Source organism: Saccostrea echinata, unplaced genomic scaffold (genome assembly GCF_033153115.1).
Source record: "Saccostrea echinata isolate AGI-Se365-2 ecotype Australia unplaced genomic scaffold, CSIRO_AGI_Sech_v1 ptg000009l, whole genome shotgun sequence".
Taxonomy (NCBI): Eukaryota; Metazoa; Mollusca; class Bivalvia; order Ostreida; family Ostreidae; genus Saccostrea; species Saccostrea echinata.
Genome location: NW_026889758.1, coordinates 14,506,466 through 14,525,227, shown reverse-complemented (window position 1 = coordinate 14,525,227; position 18,762 = coordinate 14,506,466). Strand labels below are relative to the sequence as shown.

General features: G+C 33.8%; 1 protein-coding gene across 1 annotated transcript in view; it reads left to right on the top strand.

Moving 5' to 3' along the window:
- Positions 1–18,128, top strand: part of LOC133181844 (uncharacterized) — a 32,189-nt gene extending 14,061 nt beyond the window's left edge. The window contains exons 7-18 of the mRNA XM_061316470.1: positions 1,309–1,425; positions 3,400–3,408; positions 4,938–5,081; positions 6,802–7,170; positions 8,483–9,701; positions 10,759–10,916; positions 11,865–11,966; positions 12,807–12,963; positions 13,411–13,493; positions 15,506–15,636; positions 16,490–16,589; positions 17,604–18,128. Of these exons, the coding sequence (XP_061172454.1) occupies positions 1,309–1,425; positions 3,400–3,408; positions 4,938–5,081; positions 6,802–7,170; positions 8,483–9,701; positions 10,759–10,916; positions 11,865–11,966; positions 12,807–12,963; positions 13,411–13,493; positions 15,506–15,636; positions 16,490–16,589; positions 17,604–17,810 (2,796 nt within the window). The 3' untranslated portion in view covers positions 17,811–18,128. The remainder of the gene's footprint in view (positions 1–1,308; positions 1,426–3,399; positions 3,409–4,937; positions 5,082–6,801; positions 7,171–8,482; positions 9,702–10,758; positions 10,917–11,864; positions 11,967–12,806; positions 12,964–13,410; positions 13,494–15,505; positions 15,637–16,489; positions 16,590–17,603) is intronic.
- The last annotated feature ends 634 nt before the right edge of the window (positions 18,129–18,762 follow it).

Genomic DNA, 18,762 nt, shown 5'->3' with positions numbered 1-18,762 from the left:
TACTCTTAATCCCAAAGTTTTATGTGAATATTTACTTTAAAAAATTTCATATGTTTGACAAACAAAAGGACAAGTTGTTGACCATAATATTTTTGTGGAAATTTTACCTACATGTAAATAAGCCATTTTGTTCTTGTTTTTGTTACAGTTTCAGAACATCAAACTCCTCTTACAAGCTCTCTAGGCTTTTATTACAGTTTCAGAACATCAAACTCCTCTTACAAGCTCTCTAGGCTTTTGTTACAGTTTCAGAACATCAAACTCCTCTTACAAGCTGTGTAGACTTTTGTTACAGTTTCAGAACATCAAACTCCTTTAACAAGCTGTCTTGGCTTTTGTTACAGTTTCAGAACATCAAACTCCTTTAACAAGCTGTCTTGGCTTTTGTTACAGTTTCAGAACATCAAACTCCTTTAACAAGCTGTCTTGGCTTTTGTTACAGTTTTAGAACATCAAACTCCTTTAACAAGCTCTCTTGGCTTTTGTTACAGTTTCAGAACATCAAACTCCTCTTACAAGCTCTCTAGGCTTTTGTTACAGTTTTAGAACATCAAACTCCTCTTACAAGCTCTCTAGGCTTTTGTTACAGTTTCAGAACATCAAACTCCTCTTACAAGCTGTCTTGGCTTTTGTTACAGTTTCAGGACATCAAACTACTTTAACAAGCTGTCTTTGCTTATGTTACAGTTTCAGAACGTCAAACTCCTTTAACAAGCTGTCTAGGCTTTTGTTACAGTTTTAGAACATCAAACTCCTCTTACAAGCTCTCTAGGCTTTTGTTACAGTTTCAGAACATCAAACTCCTTTAACAAGCTGTCTTGGTTTTTGTTACAGTTTCAGAACATTAAATTCCTTTAACAAGCTGTCTTGGCTTCTGTTTCAAACTCCTTTAACAAGCTGTCTTGGCTTTTGTTACAGTTTCAGAACATTAAACTCCTTTAACAAGCTGTCTTGGCTTTTGTTACAGTTTCAGAACATTAAACTCCTTTAACAAGCTGTCTTGGCTTTTGTTACAGTTTCAGAACATCAAACTCCTTTAACAAGCTGTCTTGGCTTTTGTTACAGTTTCAGAACATCAAACTCCTTTAACAAGCTCTCTAGGCTTTTGTTACAGTTTCAGAACATTAAACTCCTTTAACAAGCTGTCTTGGCTTTTGTTAGTTTTAGAACATCAAACTCCTTTAACAAGCTGTCTTGGCTTTTGTTACAGTTTCAGAACATCAAACTCCTTTAACAAGCTGTCTTGGCTTTTGTTACAGTTTTAGAACATCAAACTCCTTTAACAAGCTGTCTTGGCTTTTGTTACAGTTTCAGAACATCATGGACAACCTGTTCCAGTCTTTTAATGCCAACATATCAGTGTCCAACTTTGCTGAACTGTCAGGGAGCGTCTTTAATTGGCTGGAGGAATACTGTAAACCTCAGGTACGATATCAAGGATATACTGTGTTTATTCTGAGAGTGATCATAAAATTGAGAAGAATTGTTACATCAAAGTGCATTATAAAAGAGTTAACAAATCAAAAAAATGATGTTTTGATATGTTGAGTATAATGTAATTTATTTTACATGTCCATGTAATAGTAAAACTAAAAAAATCATCAGAATGAATGATGGTTTTACATGCATATAATGTTTGTATATTTCTTGTAGACTTTGCGTGATGTTACACTCGGAATTCTCCAACAAATCAACAACCTTTGAAGTAATTAATCAGCCAGCTACCATTCTCCTGTGACAGACCAGTAAACTGGAAATACATCCAAAGCATTGTGTTTATCTCTAAAAATTAAAAAAAAAAAAAACTTTGAAGAAAGCTTACAGAACGTGTTTTCCAGCATCAGTCATCAGCTGTTTCACTTACAAGGAAAGAATTTCATAAGTTCAGAACTCATATCATTGGGACTTAATTTATTATAAATCTGATGAACATTTAATATTGCGAAATGTTACATTGTTGTGGTGTAGATGTAGAAAGAAAGGTTGCCAGACTCTGTACATTTTACCACTGTACAAAACTTCATGTATATGATCAATGTTAATGTCTTATATCGTTCATTGTTTTTCATGGTTATGATCACCATAAACATTATACTATATGTACTGAAAAGATCATGTTGAAAACAATAATAAAAGAAAATTATAAGCTGTAAGAATTTTCATTATGTGAAAAAAATTGGATCCTATGTGTCTAGTCAATAATGTTTCCTATTTACCTTGTTGGATCCTATATGTCTAGTCAATATCCGTTTCCTATTTACCTTGTTGGATCCTATTTGTCTAGTCAATATCCGTTTCCTATTTACCTTGTTGGATCCTATGTGTCTAGTCAATATCTGATTCCTATTTACGTTGTTGGATCCTATGTGTCTAGTCAATATCTGATTCCTATTTACCTTGTTGGTTTCTGTGGTAAATGTTATTTGAATAATTATCTTATAGGTTTAAAGCTACTCTTCAAGGTCTCTAAAACTGAGCTTGTTTTAGTACATTTGTATTTTGAACTTTTTGAAAAAAAATCATTTTTCAATCCAAAATTGTGCAGTAAATAAAAATATTTTTTCCTATACATAATTGGAATATTTAATACACATAATGTATCTGTAGATAATGTCATACTGGTTGCACCACCAAATGAGTTGCTAATGTGCTGAAAGTTTTATCAGGACATTACTGGACCTGAAGGTGTTTACTAGGCTTTCCTGCTTTTCTTTGATTTAATTTCAGTCTCCTCTCTGCTTTTTTGCGACTACTTAACACTGTTTTTCTGCGATGGATATGAACTGTAAGCTGCACGTTATCTCCTTTATTTGATACATCCTTTCCGGATTTTTCAATGGCTATGGGTAGTGCTTAGTATCAAATTGTTGCTGATATTTACCTGTATTTTTCTGTATTTCTTCATAGAAAGTGGTAATGAGTGTAAGCTCATAGTGCAATAAAATTAAAAGAATGAATTTCACAGTTCTAGCTGGTCAGTGATAGGTTTAGAAGTCATGGAAATTATTCACACTGAAACAAATTGTGGTAACCAATATATAATATATGGTGGATATACGCATGGAAAACTCAATGTTTAAAAAAAATGATGTTCTTATCAATGCAGTGTAGAAAAGTATGCAAAGCTTCAGTTACAACTGATGCAAAGGGAGTTGCACTGGTAATATATTTACCTGGCTAACGAAAAAGGTAGTGAGGTACATGTTAAAACAAGTCCAAAAAAGCAATATTGCTAAGGGGACGACCATTTGATTGGGGGGGGGGGCAATTTTTTTGAGTCAGATTATTTATTTTCATACAAGTCAAGGACAGATTATTTATTTTCAAGATGATCAAGGAAGATTATTTATATTTTTCTTCACTGAAAAAAAGTTTGACAGCCAATAAAAAAAAAGAAAGAAAGAAAATGTCCAAACTCCAAAACTCTATTTCGTGAGAGGGTGGGGTGGGGTGTTAGGACAGATTATTTATTTCCAAAATCTGCAAGCCCCCCCCCCCCCCCCCCTTTTCAGATTCAAATGGTCGTCCCCTAATGGTTTTGTTGAAAGTTAATAAAAATATAGATGTATGGTAAAATAGCAAGAATCACACCATAATTATGATAGGTCTTCTTCTTTTTCGATACATTTTTTCTACTTATTTGGTATTTTTTTTAATCGGGTTCGGAAATCCAGGAATAAAAAACATGATGGCGGTTGGTGAAAGCAAAAGTTGAAGTTAATTTGCTAAAAGATGACATCTTTGGGCAATACGGCGCAGCAGCGTACTCCTTGAATTTATAACATTATGTTTCGATTAATGAACCAAGGTATTGCAAAATCAGAGTACGAAGCAAGAAAAGATGCAGTTACATCAGATGAGTCGCCGATAGTGCAGTACAAATCGCAGGCAGCAGACGGTTGTCAACAGTGTCAGAAGTTAGAGAATGCTTTCATTGAGACCCAGAAAAAATTGGAGAGGACCCAAAGACAACTTACAAAAGCTAACGATTATAATGAAGACTTGAGAAAACAGATCCATTGGCTTAGTGCAGAACTTCACGAAATTAGAAGTAAATCCAAAAATAAGTCGGACGTTGGGACACAAGTGCAGTTAACTAGTGAAACAAACGGTAAGATCCCTTTGTAAAGTAGAATCCCTAGCTTTTATTTCCTCTTACTTAGTTATACTTCGGATTTCACTGTGTTTGGATTCAAAATAGGGAATGGATCTGTTACATTATTATTTTCATAATCTCTGTAACATATATATTTATATGCAATAAGGTTTTAGAGGGTGCTTGTGACCCTAAATTTTGCAAATGAGTGATCATGTTGAACTTAATTAAATATGTTTATTTCCAAGTAACTTTAATATGTTGATCAATCTTGCATAAATGATACAATCATACCATATTATATTGCAATTAAATTTTTACGTGTGACTTGTTCATTTCTTTCAACAGATTATAAAAGCAGTCTTTGTTTGAAAGAGGAAAAGATCAAAAGTGAAGACAATAAACAGGTTGGTGAAAGTGGCGCAAGTTATAAAATATGACTTATCAAGCATTTTTACCAGTTATTTGTGGTACATCATGTACAAGTTCACAAAGTGATTAAGCACTTCATGCACTGATGTGATTTGTAACAAAAAGGCTTGTGAATCAGTGCTATTACTTGTAAAAAAAATAATCATTATTTTACTTACAATTGGTTATGATTGTGTTATTTTGAAAATATATATTTTACTTTTATGTTTTCTTACACATTTAGGCACTTGGTAATCATCTGAAAGAAACAGCTAAACCGTTACATGTATGTTTGCATTTCTTATACTGCTACAACATCTGACTTGCTAAATGCAAAGTAATACTAAAATATAATTCAAGTTTATTAAAAAAAAGTGGATCAAAACATTTGAGTTTGAAGGGTAAGTAACTGGTGGCGTAAAATTTTCAGGATGAAGATGGTATAGGAAACAGTCTGTCTATTGCTGAGGAATTAAAACAAGCAGCAGAGGAAGCAGTGGAAGAGACAGGATATGTTTATGATGAGGCTTCTGGTCTGTACTACGACAAAAACAGTGGCTACTATTACAATCCTGTAAGTCAGTTACTAATACCAGGCTTCTGGTCTGTACTAAGACAAAAACAGTACCTACTATTACAATCCTGTAAGTCAGTTACTAATATGAGGCTTCTGATCTGTACTATGACAAAAACAGTGGCTACTATTACAATCCTGTAAGTCAGTTACTAATACCAGGCTTCTGGTCTGTACTATGACAAAAACAGTGGCTACTATTACAATCCTGTAAGTCAGTTACTAATATGAGGCTTCTGGTCTGTACTGTGACAAAAACAGTGGTTACTATTACAATTCTGTAAGTCAGTTACTAATATGAGGCTTCTGGTCTGTACTACGACAAAAACAGTGGCTACTATTACAATCCTATAAGTCTGTTACTAATACTAGGCTTCTGGTCTATTCTACGACAAAAACAGTGGTTACTATTACAATCCTGTAAGTCAGTAACTAATACCAGGCTTCTTGTCTGTACTATGACAAAAACAGTGGCTGTAAGTCAGTTACTAATACTAGGCTTCTGGTCTGTACTAGGTCAAAAACAGTGGCTACTTTTACAATCCTGTAAGTCAGTTACTAATATGAGACTTCTGGTCTGTACCCCGGTACTATGACAAAAACAGTGGCTACTATTACAATCCTATAAGTCATTAACTAATATGAGGCTTCTTGTCTGTAATATGACAAAAACAGTGGCTACTATTACAATCCTGTAAGTCAGTAACTAATACCAGGCTTCTGGTCTGTACTATGACAAAAACAGTGGCTACTTTTACAATCCTGTAAGTCAGTTACTAATACTAGACTTCTGGTCTGTACTAGGTCAAAAACAGTGGCTACTTTTACAATCCTGTAAGTCAGTTACTAATATGAGACTTCTGGTCTGTACCCCGGTACTATGACAAAAACAGTGGCTACTATTACAATCCTATAAGTCATTAACTAATATGAGGCTTCTTGTCTGTAATATGACAAAAACAGTGGCTACTATTACAATCCTGTAAGTCAGTTACTAATACCAGGCTTCTGGTCTGTACTAGGACAAAACAGTGGCAACTATTACAATCCTGTAAGTTGGTCACATCTACAGTGAATTTTTTTAGACCATGCTCTGACAGAAGTATTTGGGGTTTTTTTTTTTCACAAATGTACAATTCTGTATATTTCATCAGACAGAACTTTACTCTTACATGATTGCTTATAAGTTTTGAACCAAGATGAATTCATTTCTATGTGAATAGAAGGGAATAAGTATTATAGTCCATTTTTTGTATGTCTGAATCACTTCTTAGACTTCTTTTCTTATACCAATTTTGATATAGACACTTTGTAAGGAAACAAATGCTTGTACCGGGTAAATTTCATGGTTCCTAATCCGTTAAGAACTCAGGACTAGTGGGCAAAAAAACCCAAAATTTTAAAATTAGACAAGAAGCAAGTTGTTCTAAGTGTAATGCTAGCAACCAGTCATTTAGAGCTTCTTTTTGAAATTATTTTATGACAAAAAGGGTGAACTCTGTGACTTTTCAGAGATTGCTGTTTTTTATTTCCTAGCTAGCTGTCTTTTTAAGAATCGAAATATTTGGTATAGACCATACTTTAAATAAAAATTGAAACTTAAATAAACATTAATGTATACAATTGTAATTATAGAAAAATATTTTAATTGAATGTATTTCAAAGTAATATTTTGATTAACTCATTGATCATCGTTGATTCTAAATCATCTCTTCAATAGGAAACAGCCCTGCATTATGATTCCAACACAGGTACATATTACACATATGATTCAGTCTCTGGGACCTACATCTTCCATTCCCAAGTAGACACATCCTATGTACAGCAGTCTCATGAGGATACAACCTCTTCACATTATCCAGCATATACAGTCTCTGGCAGCTATCAAGGGGACACAACCTCTGCACATTATCCAGCTTATGAAGTCCCTGACAGCTATCAAGGAGACACGACCACTGGAAGCTATGAGGACTATCAAGAAACTGATGCCCAGAATTATGGGGACTCCTTCCAAGATTATCGAGACCCAAGTAACACAACATTCACTCCAAGCAAGAAAAATAAAAAGCGCAAAAAGAAAGCTAAAAAGGTCTTCAAATTTAATACCAAATACCGTATAAATAAAATTTTTAGTGAGATGCAAATTTAGAGATTTATCCATCAAAACAGGTATATATTTTTAGCGAGAAGTCATTTTAGTGATTTTTTATAATTTCAAGAAAGTTATCTATAACAACTGATATGGAATGAATTTTCAGCGGCGTTCAATTTAGTGACCTCGAAACCCTCACTAATGATGCCAAAATTAAATCCTCGCTAAAAATTCTGCTTATACTGTATATAAACTTGTTTTTTATTTTTTTATTTTCAGTTTTAGATTAATATTCTAGCACATGTACATAGACATACATATGTAATGGACAAATTTTTCATAATCTGTTTAAGTAGCTTTTGTTTTGTAGACTGCAAAAAAAAAAAAAAATAGAACATAAGGCTTGTATTACATTTTCCAAATAAAGTTTTAAACTATATCTAGATAAAAAATCTAAGATTAGATCAAATATCTAAGTAGTGGAATATATTTTAAACTTCTTTTTTGATTGCTTGAAGAAAATTCCCTCTTGCAGAAAAATTTAGTGATTTTCCAGTAGTTCTTAAATTAAGACATTAAATTAATACAGTCAAACCTCATTATCTCGAACTCAATAGGACCAAGAAAAAAACTTTGAGATATCCAAGGTTTCAAGATATCCAGGGTAAAATACTTGAAGAAAAAGGGGTTGGGACTTCCAGATCATTTCGACATGGTATTCGAGATATCGGTGTTTGAGAAACCAAAGTTCAACTGTAGTTCTTTCATGTTAAGATTGAAGTTTAAATATTGATGCAATAAACTTATCTGATGGCAAGAGTATTTTAATTAAATTTTTTATGTTTTAATTAAAAATAACAGATTATACTGAAGAGATCTTTGAAACTGAAATCTTTAATATTTCTTTGTTCCCAATTTGCTTCTAATATTTTGTTTATACTTATTTACTATATAAATTTTGGGAATTCTTTGCATGACTGCCTAATTCAAGGGTAAATGTACGGTACTTGAATTTCTTTTAAGGACATTGGGTTTACAACATGGAATGTAATGTGAAATACTTAAAATATTAAAATGTATCTCATTTACCTAAATTTTAACTGCCTTCAAAATCAACAATTTAAGTCAAATAATTATTTTCTGTTAATTGTGACAAATAAGATTACAGTCCCTTTATTTTGATTAGGCCCAAGATTTGGCTGAAAATCAAGCAGACAGTACTATAGACAGTGTTACGAATGCCTTGCAGAATATTCAAGTGAAAGGTAAATATATTATACCTTTTTGTCGTATTTGGTTTTTGTTGTAGGAAAAGAATCCCAAAGCTCAAAAGGTGGACAATAACGAGAAGTCTGAGTTAGTTGATAAAGTCAGTGGTGAACTAATAAAAGCTCAGGAAAGTCATGTAGGAAAACAAGAAGCAGAGATGGAAGAAGAGGAGGGGGAAATTTTAACAGAGATGGAAAACCTGGTGAAATACCCCACAGGAAGTGATGCAGGTGCTGGTGATTCCAACATGGATGTTGCAGAAGACACTGAATTGGAAAGTAAATTTCAGATTGATAAAGCTGAACTTCAGGGACTGAATAGAAAACAGAGAAGAGAAAAAATAAGGCAGATGAAAAGGGCATTTGAGGATGAAAGCAGACAGAGTGGTTGTGAACCATGTAAAAAAATAGAGAGAGTTGTTGAATCCTCTGAGAAAATAAAACGAATAGAAAAAGATTGTTCAACTGTTAGTAGTGTGCAGGAACAAGAGATGATTGAGACAGGGTACAGTGTGTTTGGTTGTGATGAGCTGTGCTCATTGTCCAAATCTTCTATTGAGATGGAGGAAACAAGTACAAATTCCTTTCTCCTGATTTCAGACTCAAGTATTGTGACAAAAACTTGCTCAAGTAGTTCCCAGGTGAACTCCTCTCAGGGCTCCATTAGCAGCACTGCCACCACAAGCAGTGAACTCAGCAAGAAAGATGTCACAAAAGTAAACAAACATAAAGAACCAACAGACTGTGTGACTTCACCTGTATGTAAGGACTGTGGAAAAACAGATTGTAAAATACATAGCCTTCAGGAGGAAACACTGTACCAGGGAAACCTTAGTGATGATACACAAAACGCTGTCGATTTTGATTTTGTGATTAAAGTGAAGCATGAGAATGGTGATGATTGTAAGCAATCCAATACCACTGATTTAGGCACAGGAACCAGCATGGAAGAAAGCTGTGTAAAGGAAGGCTCACAATCAATGGAGGATGATTCAACTCTCAAATGTCCTGCTTCTGTTGATACACATTGTTCCACTCTAGAAACTGTTAGGAGTTCTCAGCCTGTTGTGTTATGTGATAAGAATGAAACTTTGAATCTAAAAGGGACATCTGATGAAAGGTCTGATGGAGAGGATAGTTGGTCTGTTTGTACAAACGACTCTGAGCTCGAGTCAGGGGAATTGACAGAAAGCTCAGAGGAGAGTGATGCAAGCTCAGAGGAGGATAAGGAGATGATCCAGGAGCAAGGGGAGGATCAAGGTGTTTACAGTTTTTATAATATATCTGTGCAAAAGTATTAAAATTTTGTACGTAGATTTAAACTGTATAAGTACATAAATAAGTATGCTAAGACTAGGACCAAATAAGGACTTTCATTCACATGTACACATTTCAGAAAAAGAAATGTAACTCATTTAATCAATGTGTCCTTTGCTGCTTGATGAAAATATTTATTGGATTTTTCTTCTCATAAATTTTTTTGTTATCCACCCATGTGATGCACACTTCTCAGATTTTGGATCTTCTTTTTTGGAATTACCCTTACCTGCAAACTAGCACTCACCTTTCCTTTGTTCTGAATAAGTTTTCTTATTTTATCAAAGTGCAGTATGAGCTTACAGTATGTGGCTTCTCTATTCTGATTGGCTATGTTATTTCCGAATGGTTTAAGAAACTGCTTGTCTAGTTATCAAAATGAAATAGTGTAAGCCAACTATTATTCTTGAAACTTTTATTTGCGATTTGTCAGTTTAAAATCTATCCAAGACACCTAATTTTCGCAACTGAGGAATTATTCTTAATAAATATAGAATGAAATAAATAGTTGGCACCGAGAAATATTCCAAAGTTAAAGAAACTTATTTCTCACACAAGAATGAAAGTTGGTTTACAGTAGCAAGTATTTAATCAGAATGGCCAATATGCTTCTGATAGACCAAGATACATTTACATTGTACTCGTCAAAAATTCATAGCAAATATATTTCATTTGAGCTTGTGAAAAGTATAATTACTGAAATTTTTTTCTTTGAATTCATCATCAGATTTACATCTTTATGCATGTACTTGCTGTTGTAACCTTGGCTCATGTGGAAACTGAATTACAGTCAAATCTCGTTATCTCGAGCATTGCTATCTTGAATACCATGGATATATTGAAGTGATTTGTCAGTCCCTTAAATGGATATCTCGAATCTTCAGATATCTTGAGGTGTTATCTTGGTCCTATCAAGTTCAAGATAACGAGGTTTGACTGTATACAAAATTAAAATGTATCAAAGAACTTAAATGTAAAGTTAAGTTTAAATTTGAATCAGATCCGTATTCCTTCCCTCCATGTGTTCGGCTGATTGTGACAGATTCGGATCATCTGGATTTTGGATCCCTTTTCATCATCACCTGTGATGGAGGCACCATAGGGAGAGAGAAGTACCTGGGAAATGTCATCATCATACCAGACATCAACATCAGCAAGGTCTCAATTTTATACTGGTTTTCAGTAGTATCTGATTTTTTAAAAAAAAATGTATATGCAGTTAATAGTTTTCAGTTTCTAAGTTGTTCTAATTTTACAATTTTAGACCAATGAGCTGCTCAAGTAGGCTTTTTTTTAAAATCAAAGTTTGTATGTTTATTAGTTGTACTGGTCAGAGACCAGAAGAGCTTATGCGATAGTAAGGTGTCCATCATCTGTTAGTTGAATATGGAATTTATTTCACTCTCCTTGAGACAGGATTTTTTCAATATTTTCACTTGTACTTCACACTCACAAAAATTAAAAAAAATCTTGTCCCACATGTGAAATCACTTCCCTACCCAACTACAAAATATTGAATATCCTCTATTTAATGCACAGTATATGGTGTTGCTGTAGCTATATGTTAATGTCACAAATACACATGATATGTGTTGCTTTTGAGGAAGTCTAAACTCTTGACAAGATTGGTCAGAGGTGAACAGGAAAGGAAACCAGGAATTGAAACTGAGACCCCTGATTAGTAGACAGGTTCTCTAAGCACTGAGCTGTCCAGGCCGATAACCACTGTTTTACTGTATAGCACATACCACTACAGTTTAATTTTTTTTACATCTTTTCTAAACATGAAACTGAACCTAAGAGTCCTCAGTGTTAAGTGTGTTACAATACATTGGGTAAAAAATGGCTAAAATAAAATGTTTTATTTATTTCCAAATTGAGTAAAATGTTATATGATATTTTAATTTGATATATCCCAGTTTTGATAATTATGCACCATATTGGAAATTGATATTTGTATTAAAAGTTCTCCAGTATTAATTAAAAATCTTCTTTCAAACAAATTTTATAGCATCATGTAGCTCCTCATAAGCAAATTATAAAATATCTTACATATTTAGAGGCTACACCCAAGAGATTCCTTCACAATTTATTGTCAATTTACAGATACATGCTCAGCTAAAATACATGGCTGATACAGGTCGATACTACGTGATGGATTATGGAAGTCAGAATGGGACATTTCTCAATGAAGAAAGAATATCAGAGGTAAGTCTGACATTATAATTCTGGACATTGTAGTAGTCAGGTGTTTCTATTACCCCTGATTGTGTATGTTGATGAATAAGTGTGTAAATACAGACTTGGATGTGAAATTGGCTGATATATATATATATATATATATATATATATATATATATATATATATATATATATATGTATATATATATATATATATATATTGCGATTGCTTAACAGAACTCTTTCACAATGAAGGTAGGAAACATCCGTTAGCTGGGAATAATGTGCTCTTGAATACATCTAGTAGACTTATTAAGAAGTCCTAGTGAGATATCTTGCTGAATATTCAGTGAATCATGCAATTAAAACAAGAGGAGCTAGTCCTTTTGTGTTACATTTTTGTTGATACTTTCCACAAAGCTGACTCTTCTATTTAAATTCAACCATTTCCTTCTGATAATCATTACTTTTGGAAGTCGATAAAATACTCTAAACATTTGAATTAGACAACATCCTATCTGAAGGGCATCCCTCAGCAATATATTGTACATTTAATATACTGGTTGTGTGAATCATTTTATTGTCATTTGTTATGCCCCAGTAATCTCGCATGATTGAGAGCTTCCTAGACTTTGCTGCAAGAAAGCAACTTACAGTAGGTTAGATAAGCATGAGCTTATCACAATACTAAGTATTGCATTGTTTCTCCAAGAGTCCAATAGAGAATAGTATCTCTGTAATCTGTGTCTTTGTGTACTACAGTCTTATCACAGACATCTAGTATCTCTGTAATCTGTATCTTTGTGTACTACAGTCATATCACAGATTTCTGGTATCTCTGTAATCTGTATCTTTGTGTACTTGTAGTCAAAATGTAGCAGCACTTTCCTTCCTGTCAATCATGGGGATTCTCTACAGATTGGCTGTACCAGGTTTCTGTTACACATCCACCCTGGTAGTGAGACTTGTGATGAGTGTGAACCGGGTCAGGTTAAGGCCGCATTTCAAGCTCAGCAAACAAAAGGTGAATCAAATACACATCTTATTCTCTACAGTCTTAAAACTGGGTCAAAACCAGTCAGGATTTCTTTTTTAGCTAAAAATGTGGGTCAAGGTTAAAAATGTAAAAAAAACAAAACAAAACAAAACAAAACAAAACATTTCAGCAGCATTAAACTCAGAAAGCAGGTTTAATGTTTGTTTTGTAGAAGTTATATATATAAAATATGGCTGTCTAGATTGTGTACCTGGAGAATGCTGAAAATCATATAACAAAATTATTGTATGTTTTTTTGAAATGACAATCATAAGTTTTATAATAAGAAGCTCAAGTTTTATGTTTTGACCCGTTTGTAATACATTTAAAAAAAAAAAATCTTTTTTGTGTTTTTAACCACCAATTAAATTTTATTTTTAATGAAAAGAGACACTTAATTTAATCTCGATTTATATTGCTTTTTGTGATGTTTAGATATTCAAATTTTGTCCAAAGAGGAGAAGAAAAAGCAAGCAAGACAGGAACTCAATCAAATTAAGAAGAAATATGGACTAAAGGTAAAATGATCACCAAACTCAGTGATGTGTTTTCTATTGCCATCATACAGCAATCATATATTGATATCCATCATTTACTGTAATCATATATTGATATCTAAATTATGTACCACTGAACTTCAAAAAGATATACAGTGTATAGTGAAATGCATGAATTCTTTGAAAATCTTCTCTCCTCCTGGATGATCTATGTGCATGGTTATGATGAGCAAGAATGCCTCTTTCAAATTTGTGAATTTCATGGCCCCTACGTCAGGGGTTTTGGTTAGGACAGCACTCTAGAGATCAGATATTGAAAATGCATAAATTCTTTGAATATCTTCTTTTCTGTCCCTGGATATTTAGCAAACAAATAAATTACATAGTTATGATGAGAAAGGATGCTTCTTTCAAAATTATGAAATTCATAGCCCTGGATCAGGGGTTTTGGTGTTAGGATGGGGTTCTGTTGAAAATATCATGAAAATGCATTATTTCTTTAAAAATCTTCTTTTCTGCCCTTGAATATTTAGCAAACATACTTAGTTCATGGTTATGATGAGCAAGAATACCTCTTTCAAAATTGTCAATTTTTGAGGCCCCTGGGTCTAGACCCTCTGGTGCTAGGGTGAGGTTCTGTTAATTTTTAGTCTACTGAGAGAAGTTATTCCCTTTTGCTATTCACCTATGATAATTAATCACTGTAAATAATGTAATTGAAAGCTCAATTGAATAAGAGAATTAATTGTACAAGAATTTTGATCATTTATAAAAAAAAAAAAATACTTTCATAGTTTTTAATGGTTGGATAGAGTTGTAAATAATAGATAAAAAAAGAGACAAAAATGACTTATCTTTGTACATCAAATGTTCTTCAAAAAAACAAGAGGCCCTTGTGAGAGGGAATGAGATAGAGTTTGTAATAATGCTCAGGCATTATTGATTTGTTTAGTCAGAATGGTGATAATGACAAGTGGGGGCAAGTACAGTTAATTGGGGTATATAGGAATCATATACGTCTGTCTGTGCAATCTTAACCGGGCTATATCTTTTTAATGGAGAATCATTGGAAGCTCATACTTGGTACAGAGATTGTCTTTGACCCCAGAGTATGTCATGACCTTGATGTAAGGTCATTGTGGCAAGTTCCGTCACTGACAGAAAAAGTTAAGTATTTTTGTCTAGGCTATAACTTTGTAATAGAGTGTATCATAATTTTGACCAGTGTCATTCCAGGAAGTTCAGGGTGAATGGCAGAAAAAGTATAAAATTCTTGTTTATGCTATAACTTTGTAATGGAGAATCATTTGAAGCTCACGCTTGGTACAAAGATTGTGTATGACCTGAGTGTGTCATAACCAAGACCCAAGTTCATTGTGGCAAATTCAAGGTCAATGGTATAGAAAGTGTAAAATTCATGACAGGTCTATATTTTCTAATGGAGAAACATTGGATGTCCATATTTCACAAAAATTACCTATGACGAGAGTATGAGTAATTTTTTAACCAACGTCTTTTTGGCAAGTTCAAGGTCACATTTACAAAATTTGAATGAGCACTTTAAAGAAAAAATTGTAGTGGGGGGGGGGGGGGGGTATTATTTTGTGAGCTCGTTCACAGTACCTCCACTTTAATACTTTTTTGGATCCTTTACAATGTTGTAATATACTCAGGTGACCATTAAGGCCCTTGGGTCTCTTGTTAAATATGTATGGCTGATGCATGCTTTGGATCCTGCATTGGATGTAACTTTTACACTTCAATGACCCAGAAATAGCCTGTTTCCAGCTTATCACATATGATGTACAGTGAAACTTAATGACTTGGGGACTTGATGGATACTTTTGTCTAGTATTTGAAATGTACCATGTCTTGATACCTCCTTACAGTTGGTATTCTTCATAGGACAAATCTAGTAAAAATTCTCAAGTCCACAGATCACATTACCTTCCAGAAATTGAAGTGCCAGTCATGTGTAAACTCTTTGCCCATAAAATGACAATTCAGGCAAATATGTTCCATTCTGTTTCCAGAATACTGCATACATAGATAACAATGAAGTTATAAAGAATCCAAACTACCAGGACAGAGCTGAAGAAAGGAGAAAAACAAAAGGCAGTGACAATCCTTATCAGGTGGATGAAGCACCATCATCTGTTCACAGGTAAAACAAACAAAGGGCAATGACAATCTCTGTCAGGTGGATGAGGCACCATCATCTGTTCACAGGTAAAACAAAGGGCAATGAACATGCCTATCAGGTTGATGAGGCCCCATCATTTGTTCACAGGTAAAACAAACAAAGGGCAATGACCATACCTATCAGGTGTGCAAGGCACCATCATCTGTTCACAGGTAAAACAAACAAAGGGCAATGGCAATACTTATCAGGTGGATGAGGCACCATCATCTGTTCACAGGTAAAACAAACAAAGGCCAATGACAATCCTTATCAGGTCGATGAGGCACCATCATTTTTTCACAGGTAAAACAATTAAAGAGCAGTGATGATTTGTATAGGGTGGACAAGGCACAAGTCTTGAATATAATTTAGGAAAAAACCCAGTGGAAGGTCCCCAGAGGGTAGGAATTTCAGCCAGGATGTGCCTTTGGTATATTTTTTTTTTCATGGGGAGGTGTCAATTTACTTGATGAATTTTCCATCTCGGTAGCAACTAGCAATCACTGTAATACCCCACTCTAATCCAACCATTTGAAAAGTAAACTTTGGTTGGATGTCACATACTAGTATTGGTTTGCTGTTTAAAACCAGAGAATAATTCAAGGGCAGACTTACAAAACAGTCCTACATCACAGCCGCCCAGTCTTTAACAAGAAAAATATCCCTCCCCATTTCTGGATTCTCTGGTGAAATTAGATTTCATATGTCTTGCTTGAAGAATTTTTCATTATTGGTATAAGTTGTAGATAAACTGCTGGCACAAGTTGTTTTTAAATGTTTTTAGTTGTTAACTGACTATTGCCAATTTTAAAACCTGCTCTTGTTTATTACTTAGACCCATCACAGAGAACAATGTAGGACATAAACTTCTAAAAAAGATGGGTTGGAGTGAAGGAGAAAGTTTAGGAAAGGACAACAGTGGTATTCAGGATCCTGTAAGTATACTGTAACACACTGTCGAATCCTGTAATTTTACAGTATGTACATTGTACATAAAATGCAACACACACAATCCTGTAAGCTTGCAGTATATACATTGAATAAAAAAAATGTGACACTGTAGAATCCTGAAAGCTTACAGTATATACATTGCACACAAAACATATCACTGTAGAATCCTGTAAATTTACAGTATATACATTGCACACAAAGGTTACACACTGTAGAATCCTGTAAATTTACAGTAAAGACATAGTACACAAAATGTAACACACTCTGTAGAATTTTGTAAACTTACAGTATATACATTGCACACAATATGCAACACTGTAAAATCCTGTAAACTTACAGTATAGACATTGTACACAAAATGTAACACTCTGTAAAGTCCTGTAAACTTACTGTATAGACATTGTACACAATGTAACACACAGTAAAATCCTGTAAACTTACATTTTATACATTGTACACAAAATGTAACACACTCTGTAAAATCCTGTAAACTTACAGTATATAGTACACAAAAGCCTGTAACAGATTATTCACATGGAACCCTGAAAATATACACTTATTTACAGATTCATAAAATATACACTTATCTACACAGAGTCCTGTAAATATAGATTTATTTCATTTTACTTTGTATCTTTAATCATTTTAATACATGTATGCAATAACCCTGTTTATTTATAACATAGACTTGACAACACAGAGGAAGCATTTTGCTATGTGTGTATTTGACAAATTTCCATGACGAAAATTAGTAAACAATTTTAAGATATATCAATGATGTCTTAACACATTGCAGTAAAAATACATTAGCTATGTTTTTGGTAGAAATGTGAAATAAATGAGATTTTCTTTAAGAAAGCCTACAATCTGACAAAACTACTACAGGGTTCTCTGTGAGCTTTTTTACTGTGTAAATGCACCACATTAATTTTTTTCATTGCCGCATTAAAATTCATAGATGAACAATTTTATCAAGATCACTTAATGTTGATTTGTAGGTTTGTGTGAGCTTCCGAATGAATCAAAAGGCAGGCCTAGGATCTGAAGCTGTGTGTTCCAGTTCTTTGGATGACGTTGGGGAAGGAAATAAAAGTAAACGATGGCTGGAAGCTCAGCAGAGATACAGGAAAGCTATAGCTGAGAAACAGATACCCACTCCTGCCTGGGTCAAAGAGAGCAAGCTCAAACCTAGTGATTTCCTGTAGAAGGAGTTATAGAGCTTCATATGGGAACAACAAAGCTAGTCTGATCAGAATTATACATCAAGGTATCTCCAGAATGGACACATGGTCATTAATAAATACTGGGGATAATTCAAAATGGTACAGTGTCAGATAAGTGTGAAAATGTTGTATTTGTGTACCGGTAATCTAAACAGTGAGACAGAAAAGGAAATGGGCAGCTACGATTCTGTATAAACAGAGACAGGATATACCTTTCTGTAAATGTTAAATGAATACAGAAAGATGAAATGTTACTTAGTTGTTAATGTTTTAATGCTTGTTTTCAGTAAAAGATGTTAAAGTGCAATATTTATTGTTTTGTTTCTTAAAATGAAACACTTCTTAAGGAATGAAGGAAAATATGAAAAGAGCTCAAGAAATAATTTTTGCCAGTATAAATAAAATACTAGAAGAATGCAATATACATGTAAGAAATCATGAAATATGAATACTAGCTGAATTTTAAACTATCTAAGCATTGGTATTTTGGATGTTATTTGAACAATAAAAGGAGCACTGGCTGACGAGATGCTTAATCCTCCATGGCACCTGATCCTACCTCTATTTTCAGAGGTGTGTCTTGGCTCTGCTCATAACTTGTATTGTTTAAATGAGTTTTCGAGAATGACCCTGTTTGTTATCTTCACATTTCATTTTTTGTCTTTGTTTATGTGGGTAAATGGTTACAACATAGCCAAAAAAAAATTACATAACCTGTGTAAGCATGACAAAGCATACACTCTTACTAGATCTAGCCATACACAAGTCACCTTTCTTCTCTTTGCTTCAAGTGTCAAGTGACTGACACTGGTGTGTTTTACACAGCTAGGGGAAAATACCTGGATGCCACATTTCTTGAAAGGTGTACTGTGCAACAATATATTCGAGAAGTGGTGTAAATCAGATGTGGATACTTAAAAATTCCAAGGAACTT